The 20,014-nt window shown below is 39.3% G+C and overlaps 1 protein-coding gene across 2 annotated transcripts in view; it reads right to left on the bottom strand.

The window, feature by feature from the left end:
• LOC124143543 (protein crumbs-like) overlaps nt 1–20,014 on the bottom strand; it is a 140,049-nt gene that overhangs the window by 10,393 nt on the left and 109,642 nt on the right. For both annotated transcript variants that reach the window (XM_046512542.2, XM_046512543.2), the window contains 3 exons: nt 14,842–14,968; nt 4,515–4,592; nt 1,115–1,268 (listed from right to left, as the gene is read on the bottom strand). In XM_046512542.2, the coding sequence (XP_046368498.2) occupies nt 1,115–1,268; nt 4,515–4,592; nt 14,842–14,968 (359 nt within the window). The remainder of the gene's footprint in view (nt 1–1,114; nt 1,269–4,514; nt 4,593–14,841; nt 14,969–20,014) is intronic.

Here is a 20,014-nt window from a genome sequence, read left to right as displayed (position 1 = left end):
TAACACCTTGCAGGCATATTGCATATTCCCAGGGAGCTGAGAATGAAAATCGAGTGCACACTGATCCAGTGAACCGGGGTGATATCAATTTGGTACCATGAGCATTCTGTTGGTGAAGGGAATCTGGAAATATTATTATTCTTATCTAGACACTTTCGGCAGGATTCCAGCCGATACATAGCAGGTGCCCCAAGATTTGGCTTCACACATCATCAAACTCACACCAACTGTGTGGCAATCAATGCAACAAGGTCATCTGTCCAAGCCATTGACAGAAGCATTTCAAAAGCATTTCAAAATTTTAGCTACTGACTAGATCAAATACAGCTTCCTGTAATCTTGAACCCTCATTCTCTCTACTCACCTCAACACATTCACAGTGTTTCCTACCTTATTCCCACTCACACCATCCCCTACACTACTTCCCCACCCCCCTGCAAACCAGGTGTATAACTCACCAGCATCACAGCTACAGGTGTAGGACTGAGTGTCAGGGTAGGAGGTGCAATTCCCCTTCTTCCCACCCTCACACCGTCCCCTACCCTACTTCCCCCACCCCCTGCCAACTAGGTGTATAACTCACCAGCATCACAGCTACAGGTGTAGGACTGAGTGTCAGGGTAGGAGGTGCAATTCCCCTTATTCCCACCCTCACACCGTCCCCTACCCTACTTCCCCCACCCCCTGCCAACTAGGTGTATAACTCACCAGCATCACAGCTACAGGTGTAGGTCTGAGTGTGAGGATGGGAGGTGCAATTCCCCTTATTCCCACCCTCACACCGTCCCCTACCCTACTTCCCCCACCCCCTGCCAACCAGGTGTATAACTCACCAGCATCACAGCTACAGGTGTAGGACTGAGTGTAAGGATGGGAGGTGCAATTCCCGTTATTCCCACCCTCACACCGTCCCCTACCCTACTTCCCCCACCCTCACACCGTCCCCTACCCTACTTCCCCCACCCCCTGCCAACCAGGTGTATAACTCACCAGCATCACATCTACAGGTGTAGGACTGAGTGTAAGGATGGGAGGTGCAATTCCCCTTATTCCCACACTCACACCGTCCCCTACCCTACTTCCCCACCCCCTGCCAACCAGGTGTATAACTCACCAGCATCACAGCTACAGGTGTAGGACCGAGTGTCAGGATCTGAGGTACAATTCCCCCTGCTCCCACATGTCTGAACAGAACAGAAGTCCTGGGGTCGTTCACACAGAGGTCCCTCGTACCCCGCGGCACATGTACAGTTGAATGAAGCTACAGTCTGGAAAGAACAATGTATATATAGCAACATAGCAAAATACAGACCCTTATTCTATAAGTTCATTGCTACAGAGGTAGATTTAACAACAAATTTGTATGTAGCCAGCAGGGCCTGCTTCTTCTAAAAGTCACTGGCCTTACTCCAAACTAACTGGCCTACAACTAAATGGTGGAGATTGTGAAGTGGCCGAACCAGAGGTCGTGTGGCCATCTAGCAACTACTTCAAAGCCAGAGTCAAGTAAAAGGTATTTCGGTTAAGTAAGCTCAGCTAATAGTACTCCATAGACAAAATTGTAGTGAAATGTCTTTGAAAGACTAGTTCGGGGTAGTAGGTTATGTTGTTGGCACAGACTGCAGAGATGGTCATTATGGGAAGCTGTACATATTAGTGTCTGTTTGAGTTTGTTTCTTCACCCCCTACTCAGCACGACACCAGCTGGGACAGTGGCCTGTAATTAATCAAGTCAGGAGCAGACAGCCCAGGGATCGATGTTGTGAGCAACGATTGACACCATCAGGGTACGAAGACCCAATCAACCAAGTCACTGAGCCCGACCAACCAATCCATTTGGTCACCCTCACAACCAGAAAAGGTTGCTGGGGACCTGGTATCACACAGGGTGCAAGACACAGGGAGTAGAGGTCCCCTGTTCTTTACTCCATTTCGGAATTACCATCCTGATTGTAAGCTACTTTGTTTTTTTGTTTGTTGTTTAATGCCACACTCAGCAATATTCCAGCTATATGACAGCCGTCTGTAAATAATCAAGTCTGGAGCAGACAATCCAGTGATTGACATCATGAGCATCAATCTACAAAATTGGGCAAGATGACAGGCATCAACTAAGTCAGTGAGCCTGACTACCCAATCCCGTTTGTCGCCTCTTACGACAAGCATAGTCGTCTTTTACGGCAAGCATGGGTTGCTGAAGACCTATTCTACCCCAGATATTCACAGGTTGAATTGGGTAATGGTCTATTGAGGTACTGGATGCTTTGGGCGGTCTTTCAGTAAACTGCATGCAAGAGTCTGCTTGATGTTGGATCTACATGACTGGATGAATCAACACCTTACAAAGACGTTACACACAGATGCTATGGAAATTTTTTGCCTTTTGTTCTCCAAAATCAATATCCACATGTGTTGTTTACAAGGAAGTAAGTTTAAGCAGGATTGAGAAATTGAGAGATTGACACTGAATTCCACCACTGGGGCTCTCTACTGACATACTTCACAGTCACATTTTGTATTTTCAATAAATACATTTCCAGAACCCAAATTTAAACTTAAAATAAACACTGACATTAGTCGTCAACATTTACCTAAACTTTTTTTAGGTTCCTCTAAATGTAAAAGTTCGAAAATTCAGAATTCATCAAAACATGTTCACTGTGTGCCATGGACGTGCCCCTGAGGCAAGGGTGTTTATCGAGCAGCTCATTGATTGCTCTGCACAATGTTTGTGAGGAAATATTTGAACACCTCGCTCTTTGTTAGGCCCGTTTCACCATTTAATGAGAAACAGTACAACACAGAAGATACTCAAATACCTGAAACTGTGCAGGCTTTCTCTGCATGTCACTAGTGATAGAGACGTCATATTTTCCATAACTTACTAAATGCACTTGTGAAGCTTGCCTTGTATTTACTTTCCCACAAAATGTGTCGAGGTTTTTACATTTAAATCAATAGGTCTGGAAAGGTCAGACAGAAGCCACCTTTGACACCAATCTTTCCCTACATTCATAACAATGACAGACAATTGTATTTTTATTCGTACATATTCGTCAGTGGAATGTGGATAGTTTTTCTCGACAAATGTTCATAATTAGTTGGAACACCTCCGATGGAGTGTAACTTATTTCAGATCCTTTATGACAAGGAGTATCATGGTTAACAATTCCTTATCATATATACACAACATTTCAGGGCTAACCTTGCCCCTTCATCAGGAGTGAGTGAATGAGTTTGGTTTTACGCCACTTTTAGCAATATTCCAGCAATATCACAGCGGGGGACACCAGAAATGGCTTCACACATTGTATCCATGTCGGGAATCGAACCCGGGTCTTCGGTGTGACGAGCGAACGCTTTAACCACTAGGCTACCTGACCGCCCCTCCTTCATCAGGAGAATGGAAAATATAATTGAGATGATGGGGCATAAAGTAGCTCTGACATCATACAAATAACTACTCTTGATAAGGTCAGTGTGCGAAAACAAGGACCCGACCCCCGAGATGGTCCGATGGACCGCCGAAGGGATCGGGTCCGAGAATCCTAGTTTTCGCATATTGACCTCATGAAGAGTAATTATTTGTTTTGTTATGTGTTATGTGTCTTTAAACCATCCTGTTTCATTACAGTAACTTATCTGCGAACCATGAAATAGTGAAATGAATGTTGTCCGAGTCAGAATCCAACAAGTCAAGTAAAATGGGGTCTAACGACGCTTTCATGATGATTGAACAAAAAGCGATGTGTGTGCATGCATGTGTGTTTGTATGTGTGTGATTGGCTGCTTGGACCAGTCGGGACAAATGGTTTAGTCGTGCCAGCCAACTTAGATACTATGCCAGTAGTGGATACCCTACTCAGACACATAATACCGACTCGGACCTAACAAGTCCTTGTTTTATACCCTTCATGCCAAGCGCCAGGCAGGGTAATAACAAGTACCACCTTTTGACGAAGGATCAAACAACCTGCCGTTCTGTGGTAGATTTAACAACAAATTGGTATGTATCCAGCAGGGCGTGCACTTTTTAAGAGTTATTGACCCTTCTCCAAAGTAACTGGCCTAGAACCAACTGGTGGAGGCCATGAAGTAGCTGAACCTGAGGCCGCATAGCCACCTTGCAGGGCTCTGAAACGTTTAGATCTCCTCACCCTGAAACGCCTTTTCCTGCACTCTGAGATAAAATCTTGGCCTCCATTTGCCTCATCTCGTGGCGATTTAACAATCAAATAAAGATGCTGTTGTACACAACATTACAAAATGGCGTCTGGTTGTCATTTCATCGAGATGATCAACATATATCTATGACCTCAACCCCCCTAAATATTTTCTCATCAAAATTACATGATTCACAAGTAGGAGTCCTGTTAAAAAATTAAACATACATGAGAAGGAGTGAAATTTTGACTAGCCAGATGGACCATCTACTCTACGTTACAGCAAGCCCTTTGTAATTTTAACTGGCCATGGGCCAAAGGGCCAGCAGTTAAATCGACCCCTGTACTCACCCCTGATGTCTGTGTGATGTTGATATTGGAGCAGGTTCCTCCATTCTGACAAAGTTCGGTCCTGCAAGACTGGTTCACCTGAAACAGGAACACACATTGTAACACTCAGTGTAGGGTACATGGCTTCAAGGACAACCACCAGCAACACATTCGTCTTGTGTGAATGAAGTAGTTGTGACAGGCACAACATCCAGCTGTACAATGTTGGACTGTCAACCAGTGTGTGTGTGTGTGTGTGTGTGTGTGTGTGTGTGTGTGTGTGTGTGTGTGTGTGTGTGTGTGTGTGTGTGTGTGTGTGTGTGTTTGTGTGTGTGTGTGTGTGTGTGTGTGATGCTCATGATGTCAATCACAGATTGTCTGGTCCAGACTCGATTATTTGTGTGTTAGTGTGTGTGTTAGTGTTAGTGTGTTAGTGTGTGTGTTAGTGTTAGTGTGTGTATGTGTGGATTGATGCTCATGATGTCAATCACTGGATTGTGTGGTCCAGACTCGATTATTTGTGTGTTAGTGTTAGTGTGTGCGTGTTAGTGTTAGTGTGTGTGTTAGTGTGTGTGTTAGTGTTAGTGTTAGTGTTAGTGTGTGTGTGTCTGTGTGTGGATTGATGCTCATGATGTCAATCACTGGATTGTCTTGACTAGACTCAATTATTTACAGACCGCCATCATATAGCTGAAATATTGCTGAGTGCAGCGTTAAACAACAAACAAACAAACATCGCCAGCAATGAATCAGATATAACAAATAGTACTCAACTATCCACTGTACACACAGCACGCATGACTGACTGAATAACAGTCTCCACATCACTGCTCAACTACACACACCACGAACATGACTTGCACAGCACATTCTACAAAGGTCATAGGCAATAAAGTTGTGTAAAAAACTCGCTCAAGAATTTTACATGCATTCCAGATAAGTTAACGTCAGGATAAATTACATTTAATTCTCATGAAATGATAAATCTCCCAAGTATGGATAGGGAAGGGCTGCTTCAACAGCTCAATCAGGGCCAGATGTGCTCTGCATGAAGCCCTTAACATGGGACGTCAACTGAGTGTCCTGTGATTCCCCTGTCAAGAACGTGTTGTGAATGTCACCCAGTCCTTGGACTTGAAGCACACAAAGCCAGCACCGGTGTATTCAGAGCAGGTATAGTCACTATTTCTGGGTCAAATTGACTCACCAACGTTTCAGAGATTTATTCAGTCGTAGTCAGAGGCTAATATTTGGAGCCAAATCTGCAGTAAATGTCAATAATAAATCCCAAACAGAAACTAAAATAATATAGTGATTATAGGGCTGGGGCGAGTCCAAAGTTACTACCCAGGTACCCACCACCCTATTACCCGACCCTACCCAGGTACCCGCTGTAGATATTTACAGATAGATACAAACTGTCCAATTTTGAAAACTTTGACCGTAGCCCTGGCAAAATGTATTTGGTTAGATATTCGTGTAAAATGATCTGGTCATGCATACACTAAAGTTTACTGCATGAAGTTTTATCTTTATTCAAACATATAAAAGTCAGAAGGAATGGGTGCATTGTCAAAAAGAAATGGGATTATTAGTGACTTATAGTGTATGCATAGAGTTTTAGATAATTTTTGTCATTGAACAATATATCACGTGACAAAGCACGGGTCCGGGTAGTCCATATTCAGGACCCACCTGACCCGAGTATCCGAGTTACCCGTCCCAGCCCTAATAGTGATAAGTAAAGTTATAGCTTTCTAGAGGTGAGTGAGTGAGTTTGGTTTTACGCCGCTTTTAGCAATATTCCAGCAATATCACGGCGGGGGACACCAGAAATGGGCTTCACACATTGTACCCATGTCAGGAATCGAACCCGGGTCTTCGGCGTGACGAGCGAACACTTTAACCACTAGGCTACCCGACCGCCCCCTTTCTAGAGGTGACTTCTGTATCACTGATAACAGGACTGATACATTAACATAGGAGCAGGCCTAAATGCCTAGTTTACACTGTTGCATTCAATTCAATGGAAAAATACATCGGTAAAATACCTCTGAATTTAAGAGAATAAGAATCGGAAAAAATCCCAAATTCAAACAACTGAATTATTTTTTACCAATGTGTATGCCAAACACACTAGGTTGTTATCCTAGACCAATCCCTAATTTCAGAATACCAGACACAGTAGGTATCGCTGTGTAAAAAATAAAAGATCCGTCAGCTTTAGCAGGCTCTTTTTTCTAAATATAACTTCTACATGTGACAAGCAGGTGAACATAGTTTGGTTTTGTTATCCATATATGGGGACAGATATTTCATGAAGGTGAAACCCTTTTGCTATTGCGTAACACAATAAGTTTTTTTAAGGAACCTTTCCATGTCGTGTATTCCCTCACACTTAATGTACAAGCCACCCTACTGTACATTGGAACAACAACATGATTATTTATCTCTAAATCAAGTTGGAATATTTTCACATGTGAGAACAGACAAGTTAATATGGTCTGAATTTTGTTGAACTGAGACACTGAATTTTTGTATTCCTTTTCATGAAGACGCAAACTGAATAAAATTTAAAACCTTAAAACAAGTGTTACTTTATGTCGCACAGATATTGTTTTACGTCATTATTCAAGTTCATGTCTTGAAACTATTAACACCTGCAATGTGTACCCACAGGTGAGGACAGCAGACAAAATAGATTGACAATGAATATATTACACCATGAGCTTGACGTTGGATCGATCAAAAACCTTCCTACTTCCTTGTGCAGCTAACTACCATTGTTGATCGGGACCTACTTGCATAAAGTGACTGTCGAGCTTGTCTACTGCAAGCCTGTGTTTATTATTAGGTCAGTCTGAATAGTCTTAGTGCTGAGATTGTTTAAGGAAAGTGCTAAGATTGTTTTAAGAAAGCGCTAAGATTGTTGAAAGAAAGTGCTAAGATTGTTTAAAGAAAGCGCTAAGATTGTTTTAAGAAAGTGCTAAGATTCTTTTAAGGAAAAGTTTCCAAGGACTACTTTCTCAAATTATGGAGCTATGACTATTTGACTATAGCAAATTTGCGTCAGTGTAATCGAGTAACTGTTGCATTAGCGCTAAAATTATTTTGAGGAAAGCAACCTTGGACCACTAGCCCAAAGTGACTGTAAAGTGATTGTAGAGTTATGTCTATTGCAAGTCTGTAAATGTATTGGAGTATCAGTGTTAAAATTATTTTGAGGAAAGCAACCTTGGACCACTAGACCAAAGTGATTGTAAAGTGATTGTAGAGTTATGTCTATTGCAAGTCTGTAAATGTCTTGCAGTATCAGTGCTAAAATTATTTTAAGGAAAGCAATCTTGGACCACTAGCCCAAAGTGACTGTAGACTTATACAGTTATGAAGTCTGTGTTAAAGTACTGGAGTTGGGATAGTCTTGTAAGATTGCCTTGTTTAACTGGATCCAGGAATAGCTTCTTAAAGTAAAACTACTTTAACATAATTCTGACAGAGGTTAATGAACATAAATGTCTGCATATATCCTGCCAACACAAATCACATGATGCATGTTCTGACGTATAGCCAGCTAGTAAGGTCACCTCCACCTTATTATAAAGTAACACCCATTCTCACTGTACCAAGAGAGACAGATATCTCCCTTGGCAAAATGTTTGGAGTTCTAGGGAGTAAAAATATTAAGTAGGTAAAACAATAGTTCTCTGGAGTATTCTTATCTACCACCATGTACCCATCAGGTCAGACAAATATATTTTCACAGAATTTATTGTAACTATGACAAGAGGAAAGAGGCAAAGTAAGAAAACTGTAATATGTTGATATGAAATACAATGATATAAAATGAAATCTCTTTGATAAAATATCAAAGACAGCATATTTATTTTATCCTATTTTTTTAATTTTTGCCAAATTTATGGTAGACCTGTTAAAACAAGAAAAGTGCCTGGCCTTGCCTAACAATGGAAACATTCAACAATCAAATTACCTAAGGTGCAAAATTTCAAACAATGAATTCAAAAAGAAGGCATCATATCTTTGATGTCTGGAAGAGACAAATTCTTTGTTTAGGCACATGAGAAACACTTGTGTAAAAAACCAGATAAATAACCACAACCAACACAACTTTTGTGAATGATCCTACACTGGTATTGGTTTACTGTTTTAAGGTATGGGCACCATTCAAAGATTAAACAGTTCTGTGGGCTAACTGGCCATCACTCTCGCTGATGTGATGTCTGCAGGATGACAGCCTGGCCTCCTCTGCCACAGAGCCTTGTCCAAAACACCATCAACATGTGCACCTGAATTCTCCACTCGTGAGTCACACATGCCAAAACTCGACATACTTCCTCTTATTGTTAACTTGTTGGCATAAATCATAATATTTAAGCATATTTAGTTCTCTGAAAAGAGTAGAGGCACTTTAGAAGACCATTTTAATATTATAGTGTTGATCATAACTGAAAAGCATATAAATTCATAAATGTTTGATGCGTGGGATAAAATTATGTTTTAATAATTATTTTGATAATCATTTTGTTTGGCTACTTCTGTCATGACTAAGATGAGAGGAAATGCTTTTGTGTTTCAAACTTGACCCCAAATCAATATCTTGTCATATATTTGTTCTGTTTGTAACAACATCTAAATAAAATCAACAAAACCCTTTTTTATAATCATAAGAAATCTCTCCTAAAAGCAGAGTCCATTTTATGATTCCAACCAAGATCGAGGAAAATCAAGGAAAATGCTTCCTGAAAACCTCTAAAATTCGACTTTTGACTAATTGTATCTTCAGGCTCCACATAATGTACTGTTTCACATATTTATTTCAGCTTTTCCAAAAGGTCGGTCAAAATAAAGATAAAAATAAATAGCTATGTCAATCATTTATTTATTTATATGAAAGTCATTCTGCCGTGGAGTTATCACAGCAGCTGGCTTCTTGAATCACTGATAGTGATATGAGATCAAATTTATACATAACATTTTATATTCTATAAGAGGGTCTATGTTACTGGTGGAGACATAATAAAAATAAATATTTTTATGTTTCATTTATTTCTTTTCCAGCTGCTTTTCAGTAGGGGTGGCAGGCTCGTGAAACAAAAAATAAAAAATGTGTGGCTTTACCAATAACAAAGTTTTTTTATCAGCCAAAACATGGAAGCGTCGAAAAAATCTAAGTCTCATTCATATCAAGACAACAGAAAACTCTTAAGCCTCTTATACTTTCCTGAGTTCTTAAGTTACACATATCCCATGGGCCCCAAAGGGTCTTTATCCTACAATGTCCTTCAGGGTCGTACATTTGCATACTGTGTGAATATTGTGATGCTTATGAAACACATGCCAACAGTCCATTAAGGAAAACTGGGCGTCAAAGCGTCCTGCATGCATCAGTAGTATTCTCCTTGGTGGCATGATGACCTTTTCCTGTTGGAAGCAGCTTACAGGACCAGGCAAACATTCCGAGAGGGAAGATCCTTCTTAGGGACATGCGAAAGTGTTTGGAATGTGATTACTGACTCGGAGTGGACAAAACAAATATCTGTTGAACTCAGTCCCTCAAGCCAAGGAAGTCCTTCCTAACACGGCTCGTAAACCTCATAACCTGTGTACAGGGTAGGAAATAAATACACAGAAAGAGGGTATATCCAAATACCATTGCCTTAGGAAATAGGTATTCCACAAAGGATGAGGAGTTAAAAACTTTAAAGTTACATCCACAAAGGACGAAGAGTGAAGTTAAAATTTAAAGTTACATTGACAAAGGACGAAGAGTTAAGTTAAAATTTAAAGTTACACCAACAAAGGACAAAGAGTTAAGTTAAAATTTAAAGTTACATCGACAAAGGACAAAGAGTTAAGTTAAAATTTAAAGTTACACCAACAAAGGACAAAGAGTTAAGTTAAAATTTAAAGTTACATCGACAAAGGACAAAGAGTTAAGTTAAAATTTAAAGTTACACCAACAAAGGACGAAGAGTGAAGTTAAAATTTAAAGTTACATCGACAAGGACGATGAAGGATAACAGCCCTTTTTGGACAGGCATTTAAAGAAATAGAATGGTAGAATTTGTAGGGCAGGTCATGCTTACTCTTTTCACGAACACCAGGTTCATTTATATAAGTTCATATAAGTTTCACCGCTATTTTGCCTTTACGAGAAATGGAATCTGTTCTGGTGGATAATCGAGACTGGCTCTTCTCTGGCGTGGTGTTATCAAAATGTATTCATATGACTGAACCCAAGGCGATGTTCATTTGAAACCTGAGTGCACTGGGGTCATAATGGAGCACTCTGAGCATGATGTCCAGCATAGACAAAGCATAATACTAATGGACTTTCATGATTAAATTGTATAAACTATATTTAAAAGAATTAGGGATAGGTATTGGATGTGTTTTACAATGCACAAGGCCATATTGTGATACGTATCACAATATATTGTATGATTCAAAATTTTAAATTCAGAAGCAATTTGAAACATCAATGCAGGCACTGAAGTCCATAAATGAAACAAAACAAGATGCTGGAAAAGCATACTGTTTACTAATTTAATAAATACGCAAAGATGCACGCTCCGGGACAGTGATGAGTGGTGTTACATAAGCATAACATTAAACATATGATAGAAATTGCTATTTGAAATCAACCGATACACAGAGCATTAAAACATGATATTGTGATACGTATCATGGAGAGAATGAACCTCAATTTCGCCGATATACTGGTAATGCACCCTTAATGAGAATATACGCTTACAAATACTTCTATCTGCAAAGCTAGGTCAGACAATATCTGCCCAGCTAGTCATGCATCCTCTAGAAGACAACCTGTTGACACACATTAGATAAGTCCCATCAGTCAACACTGAACAGACAATCCTAGCCCTTGGGTAAAGGTCAGAGGGGGTCCAGGACGTCCCCTAGAGGACATTGGGGGGACAGTGGCACACGGATTAAGAAGCAAGCACACTTAAACCAATGAACAGTTCAACATTGTACTACACTCCCTCGTTCATCACTCAAAACAATAGGTTAAATCTACACAAAGGCTCCCTGGTCGGAATAATCTTTTTTTCCTTGTTTGTTACATTTTGTTATAGTTTGCACCCCAGATATCTCACGTTTGCTTTATCAACTTTGTACATCCAAACATATCCCTGGAATGTCCTTCCCTCATACAAAGGTCTTGTTGGCAATATATCTTAGGAACACTTTTTAAATACCAACACTTAATTTCTTAATTACTAAGTTGACAGAAAAAGAAATTGTGTTGACAATCTCATGAACACTAAACTTATTGTATATAAACATGTTTCTGAGACTTAATCTTGTAAGAGTTTTGTTTGTTTGATGAAACAAAAAGTGAGTGAGCGAGTTAAAATTTAACGTCGCATTGGCATTATTTCAGCCACATAGCGACGAGTAAAAGCAGAACATTTTTCCATGAAACACCAAGTTTTTCATTACCGTAATAGTTACACACTTGTAAGTAAAGAACAAAGGTTTTGTCAAACAAATAATTCTAATGTGTAATATTTGGGGTCAGTGGATTCGTAATCCAGGAATAAATACAACACCACAACTCCTTTCCTCAAATTACAACACCCTGTAAAACAAACAGATGCACACATTATCCATTGTTTTCTCTTTGCAATCAGCTTATCTGAAGGAACTACACACAAGACAGAACTGAATAATCCATCCCCATACAGATTACACAAGGAAGTCCTGTTGATGTAAACCTATATGGCCGAGTGGAACATGATATTATGACGGCCTTGTATTCATAACTTTACCCCTGCACATCTGACCTACATTTTCCCATGAAATCAATCGCGTGTTGATACGGGTATAGTCACACCTCAACATAATTATGTCTAGCTTGTAGCCATGAAATCAATCGCATGTTGATACGGGTATCGTCATACCTCAACATATGTCTAGCTTGTAGCCATGAAATCACTCGCATGTTGATACGGGTATCGTCATACCTCAACATATGTCTAGCTTGTAGCCATGAAATCAATCACATGTTGATATGGGTATCGTCATACCTCAACATATGTCTAGCTTGTAGCCGTGAAATCAATCGCATGTTGATACGGGTATCGTCATACCTCAACATATGTCTAGCTTGTAGCCATGAAATCACTCGCATGTTGATACGGGTATCGTCATACCTCAACATATGTCCAGCTTGTAGAAATGAAAACAATCTCATGTTGATACAGGTATCGTCATACCTCAACATATGTCTAGCTTGTAGCCATGAAATCACTCGCATGTTCATACGGGTATCGTCATACCTCAACATATGTCTAGCTTGTAGCCATGAAATCAATCTCATGTTGACATGGGTATCGTCATACCTCAACATATGTCTAGCTTGTAGCCATGAAAATATGATGGCAATACTATCAATGAATTTGTCAGTTGCTTCAATCATGTTACAGTAACAGTTATTCCATATATATATTTACATGAATTGAAAATCAGAGACGATTTATTAATGATTGAGTATATAGCAGCTTGCATCAATCATGATATAGTACAGTATATATGTTGACATGAATTAGATGAAATTACAGATGAAATAATATCATTGAGTACATAACAGCTTGCACCAATTGTGATGCAGTATATACACTATGTATACTTGAACTGAAAATCATAGATGAAATATACATGATTAAGTATATAACAGCTTGTATCAATCATGACAGATATACCATGTCTACATGAATTAGATGAAATAATAAATGAAATATTTACCACTGAACACATCTCCTTAAACTGTTGATGATCAAGTTACACTTCTTGAAATGTATATCATTAAGAACATCATTATCTCTGTTCAATTCAAGTTTGTAATTGAGCTTAAAATAATTTCAAGAATTTATATTAAATGGGAATCTAAATCTACCTTCTTCAAATCTATTTTGAACAAAATTAAGATCATGTAAATTCCTAATAAAATTTTCATAAAATTAATGCCCATTAATACTATATATAGCATAGTTGATAGCACTGAAAAATCAAAACATTCTTTTATCTGAGTGGTCATCAGCGTTCTTGTGCATGAAGAATGAAATTCAGATATAAGGAACTGTTTTTAGGGGAACATTATTCGATATTATAGGAGGTCTGGGTCGTGAGGTTTGTTCCTGCTGCATTTGAATCTAGAACGACCCACACCTTCATTCAGTGTCTGCCATCAGGGTTATGAGAAGGATCCCTTGACATTCAGGCTAATTTAAAACACTGTCCGATTAATCCTGATGGTAGCTGAAATGATCCGGATTACAAATTTCCAGATTAATTCATCATGGCTATGGGGTAATGTCACTTTCTACACATTGAGGCAGTCCCAGCTGTAATCATTCAGAATGTGGGTTGTCCTGATGAACAGGGTGTGTACTAGCAAGGTCTCACTGTATCTAGTTATCATGAATTGTTGATCGACAATTCCTTAATTCTTCATTTGATCATGTAGTAATTCATAACATTCCTGGAATCCTACAACTGACTTTGCCTTTAGCCGATATTTCCTATTATGGAAAGTGTTTTTGTCGCTTTGAAATAGACATTGCCCATTGGTTAAGGTCTTTCAAAGACAATGTACACCCAATTTATGAACAACAACCTCTGTATTTACTGTAAAGGTGACATTTCGGGAATAGATCATTATTCCTTGCCTTGCTTGACAACAGTATAAGGAAACGTCGCCTTTACAGTAAATAAAGAAGTTGTTATCCATAAAGTGTGTCTACTTTGTCATCCGTCAACTTCTGAGTAATGTCTATCAAACGATTCAGGTCTTCCGAAGGAATCATGAAGAAAATTATTATTTACTAAAAACAACAACGAAAAATCATTCATTCTGACTAAATTACATCTAAGTGTTTGGATTTCAAACTGAAGAAGAAGAGAGTTGACTCTACAATATATACCGTCCTCCATGTCTTCTGTTTACATGTATAGTGTTATAAAGTTGAGGTGAGAGGACATGTTGTCTTGTTTTTTTTTTCATTTCCCATATACATGTACATATACAGCAATAAGTGTCATATACAGAGTATTCATACCACCATAAGCAGTTTCATGATCAGAGGGTATTCGTACCAACATACCAACAGTATTTATAAATATACAGGACTATTAGAATCTTGTTCATTCCTCTTTTGAGAGGTAATATTAACATTTATAAAAACTGGACATTTGAAGATATTCAAGTGTTGATAAATTTAAATAAGTGTACTGAGAGTAAGAAACTACACTAAAATAGGGAGAAAATCAGAGGGATAAAAAGGTGTGAGGGCATGGTTTTACTTACCCTCGTGTTACAGGTAATCCCAGTGAACTCCTCACTACAGTTGCACATAAACCCTGCTGTTTCCTCCTGACAGGATCCATTGTTGCTACACACTGTACCGTTGCAGTAGTCCACATTCTGCTGACACCTGGATGGGACAGGTAAACACAGGTAGAGAAAACTCGTTAACACAACCACCACAGTCAAAGGTAGATTTATCCCCGAATCCGCCATGTAGACTCCTGGAGGTCTACAGCATCCTATCCTGTGTCAAACCACTGCGTCCGAACCTAACGAGCTGTACAGGTAAAACTACAACATAGCGAAGCGTCATCAAGGTGAGGTTGAATCTGACACGAGTGAAATACTGTCACTCTGGGACCGTCGTTCTTTGCCGACTGCTATATATAGTCACTAGGTCGTATCTGGCTCAGAGCGAGTCTCCCTTGCACAGGTAACAAGTCCCCTCACAGGTAACGAGTTGGCCAGTTAAGTAGCCAGGTATGGGAACCAGGCAGGTAAATCATGCAGGTATATCCTCTCACTGTAGACTTTATCAGGCTATAAATCTGCCTGCTCTATATCTTACCCACTGTGGACTGAAGGGAAGGTGTACAGCACTACAACCCTTGTGCTGGACAGTGGTCAACTATGGTCTGTATCAAACTGATGACCGGTGATATCACCCATATCACATGTTTATTATAACCTTATACTCTTGCAATCCTAATATATATCTATTACATTAATTCTCATATTCTACTCATAATTTCCTTTGACATCTTTGACTAAAGACTATTTTGTCCCTAGCAAATGTTGAGTGGGATATATTTGTTTACACTTATTTTTTATTTTTTTAAAACAATTATAACATGAATTCACTTATCTGTTTATGTACATTTGAGAAATAAATATTCAAAATTATATGCAAATGACTATAATGACCCAAGAAAATGTTTATACAACATTATTAAAGACTATCACATTTATATGAATATGCAGGATAACACTGGTATCTGAAGTCCTAAAAAGATTGGATGGTCTGGCTGGCATTTTCACCGGCACACATTTCAAGAAACAGGATATAGCCAGTGTGAAGTCAAATATTTCAGCATAAAGAAAAGTCCCTGAGTCAACAATACAACCGGTGAAGCGGAACAGGTCAGAGTGGGTGTGATTAACAGCCATGCAGAAACCACTTGCAGATAAGGGTCACTTACTTTCCCCACAACACTACCTCCATTCTGTCCCAACACAACTCACACCCACAATACACACATCTTATTCCAGGATCACACACTGACATTTCACACAGACTAAAATTCAAAACATTAACTTCAATTTAAAAATATTTTTTGAGACGAGCCCTCACTGAGCTCCTAGCAACAGTTGTTGGTCTGTCTGCGTTGTAGTGTTGTGGTGTTGTGCATTGATTGATCAGTGTATAAGCTTAGCAGATGACGACCACAATGCCATGTCTGAACTGCTTTATAACGTCCGGTTCTCTTGATGGTTGCATATTGATATTCAGCAGCGTGGGAGTGGTGAAGCATGATGGTGATTGCGTACATGTATTGACTCACTGGTGTTTATTGATACACCTGATCCTACACCACACCCTGTAAAAAGATATGTTTACTTGGTTTAGGTTCTGTGTCATGTCACTCTGACTTTTCATCATTTGAAAATTTGAATCGTTAATCACTTGCTAGTCAAACTGTTGGCTATAGCTGGATAAGATATTAAATACAATTGGTGGAAGAGGATTTGGAATACAATGTTAAGATCTTTCAGCAACAGGCTTTAGATTTCTAACACCATACACACCAACACACACAAGGGGCCATCAGACCATCTCGGGGGTCGGGTCCTTGTTTTCGCACACTGACCTTGTCAAGAATAGTTATTTGTATGATGTGTCAGAGCTACTTTATGCCCCATCATCTCAATTATGTTTTCCATTCTCCTGATGAAGGAGGGGCGGTCAGGTAGCCTAGTGGTTAAAGAGTTCGCTCGTCACGTCGAAGACCCGGGTTCGATTCCCGACATGGGTACAATGTGTGAAGCCCATTTCTGGTGTCCCCCGCCGTGATATTGCTGGAATATTGCTAAAAGCGGCATAAAACCATACTCACTCACTCACTCACACAAACACACACTGCCATAACGGGAGTAAAGTTGGTTGGTTTGTTGTTTAACGCCGCACTCTGCAATATTCCAGCTATATGACAGCCGTCTGTAAATAATCGAGTCTGGACCAGATAATCCAGTGATTGACATCATGAGCATCGATCCATGCAATTGGGATCGATGATATTCATCAACCAAGTCAGCAAACCTGACCAACCGATCCCGTTAGTCGCCTCTCAAGACAAGCATAGTCGCCTTTTACGGCAAGCATGGGTTGCTGAAGACCTATTCTACCCCGGATCTTCACGGGTAACAGGAGTAAAGAAGACATGGAAGAATGTTTCTAGACTTGCTCAGAGGCTGATATTTGCCCCAAAGTCATTATCAGTAAAGAGTCCAAATTTGGAATGGTTAAATGTTATCATTTTGCTGATGTGACTAATGTAATTCACTGACAACAGGACAATAAATAAGAGGCTTTGATGCTTAGTGTTGCACAACTGCACTGACTACATTGTAATAATACACTAAAAATAACTTGGAAATTTGGAAAATAATATCTTAAAAAATATCCCAATTTTTAACAAAATAATTATTTTTGCCTGCCAAGGGCTTAGATTAGAATCCTATTTAATCTCAGTCAGATCACACACAAACAAAACTTTCGGAATGTCGACGGTTTGATGTTATTAGTTCTGCTTACATTTCATTTTACATAAAAAAACAAACTAAATTTTCTATCTAAACAAACATTTTAAAGTTTTTCAAAAAATCTATTTTGTCAACAAAACAATTAAATAGGTCGTTAAAATATGTCTTCTTTTGTTCTAGAGTTTTTAAATACATCTTTTGACAAATAACCTGTCATTTTTCAGTATGTCTGGTTTCAGAAAACCCTGGAGGTTATCCACAGACAAAAGCTCCTACATTGTACCCTAATCTGAGTGCGTCAGCTCTCAAACCATCATGTCGGCTCTCACCAAACAAATTCCAATGGCCATTGTAAATTCCACAAGATGTTGACATTTTGACTGAGGCATGATGGGAGGGAGGTGAGAGGCAGGTGCGACAGCCACCTTTCCCCCTGCAATGTTACATACTTCCACAGCTAAAAACAATTTAAAACAGCATTTCTGTTCGTTTTTTTTCTGTATTTAATAGTTATTGCCCTAAAAAAAATTGAAAAATTAATAACTCAATTATTTGCCTTTATTAATTTTGAGTATCAAAATTTTTGCTGGCGGTTGTGTTTCGATTCACTGAGCAGAGCGCATTTCAAACATTATGAATATCAATTATTCAGTTGGACTAGCGGCCATCTGACAGACACTTCAGTGATTGATCGTTCACAAACAGGAAGTAAGAGATCCCAGCCACGACAAAACATGACATGAACACTCAGATAATCACACCTCGACACTTTCCCCATAGTCTGCAAGGTGTGAAAGCTAAGCGTGATGGAATATAGAATACCCAATATGTTTTAGTTCATGCATGCAGTTTAATTTCTCACTTTTGCCTGCTATTTTGCTTTTGATGTTTGTGTGAGTTGAAAATTATCACCCTATACAAATTTTCACCAATATTTTCACAATACCAATTCTGTGGTATAGTGGATAGAGCCTCTGACCAGAGATGGTTCGATCCCCTGGCCACAACATGCCAAATGACGGTAATGGATGGTACTTGTTAACTTGCCTGGTGCTCAGCATTAGGGAGCTAAAACAAGGGCTGGTCGGTTTGGAGTCAGTATACTGTGTCTGAGAGGGGGTATTCATGTTAAACTGCAGCATGGTATCTCAGTGGGCTAGCACAATAATACCAGCATTAGTCCGGACTAGAACAGGCAGCCACGCACACGCACACGCACACACGCAAGCACACATGCGCATGCATGTTGCTATATAAGTACAATAATCATGAACCCCCATTCAACCCCTGTTAAACCTCCATTTCACCTCACCTCACCTCAAAAAGCCATTGCATGGGAAATAACTTGTGTTTTGTTTATCTGTCATGAGAAACACATAGCATGAAGGGAAACGATGTGTAACTGTGGCATGGTGGGAGATTAAATTTGTTTTTATTTAAATCCATCCTTCATGTCTTCCTCATCGTAAGTTCTCTTTTCAGCAACTTCAAATCTTTTAAACAGGATTGAATGAATCTCATCATACCTATCCTCTCTTTATTCTACCCATACACGCAACCTTTCATCATTCATACTTGATACCAGATTGCAGAACCCCACACCATGCATAGCCATGACACGTCTTGGACAGTCAAGTTATGGCGACAGTTTAAAAAAAAAAGTTTTTTATTTAACACCACACTCCATATTCTAGCTTATGATTACAACTAATCAAGTCTTGACCACACAATCTAGAGATCGATATTGTGAACAGCGATCCACTCTGTCGGGTACAATGACATGCAATCAACAAAGTCCTGAGTCTGATCGCCCGATCCATTCGGCTTCCTCTCATGACCAGCATGGGTTTCCAGGGACCCAGATACCCCAGGGGGTTTTGGCAACAGGACAACTTAAGACAGCATCTTGCAACAACATAACTACTGTATTCGACGTAATAAGCGCCCAGGGTGCTCTCAAAATTAGAAATAGGGGGCTCTTATTAGAAACAGAGTTGAAAGGTAAATTTCGTGGTTTATGCTGACAGCGTGAAATGTTTATGTACGACAGATATATTTTTCCCGAATTTAATTGCCCATAATTAAGGGTGCATATAACACATGAGTGTGTATTATATGCGAAAAAATAGGTCTTGTGCACATTGATCAATCGGAAGGGGTGCCAATTGGGATTGTTCACTAGCCAATATATTAGCAAATATCACCGTGAGATATCTTATTAGAGCTGGGCGCTTATTATGTCGAATACGGTAAGTCGGTTTAGAGGTCTAATGATGAATCATAACTGTTTATGTTGCCAAAAAACAACTCAAGGATCAAGGAGCTTGATACAACTCAAATATATTGTCCTTACAAAGTAATGTGGTTGAGTGTCTTCTTAAAATCAACCCCAAAAATCAGAAAAGTATATCAA

Source organism: Haliotis rufescens, unplaced genomic scaffold (assembly GCF_023055435.1).
Source record: "Haliotis rufescens isolate VD_foot unplaced genomic scaffold, xgHalRufe1.0.p SCAF_8, whole genome shotgun sequence".
NCBI lineage: Eukaryota > Metazoa > Mollusca > Gastropoda > Lepetellida > Haliotidae > Haliotis > Haliotis rufescens.
This window is presented reverse-complemented; position numbering and strand designations above follow the sequence as displayed.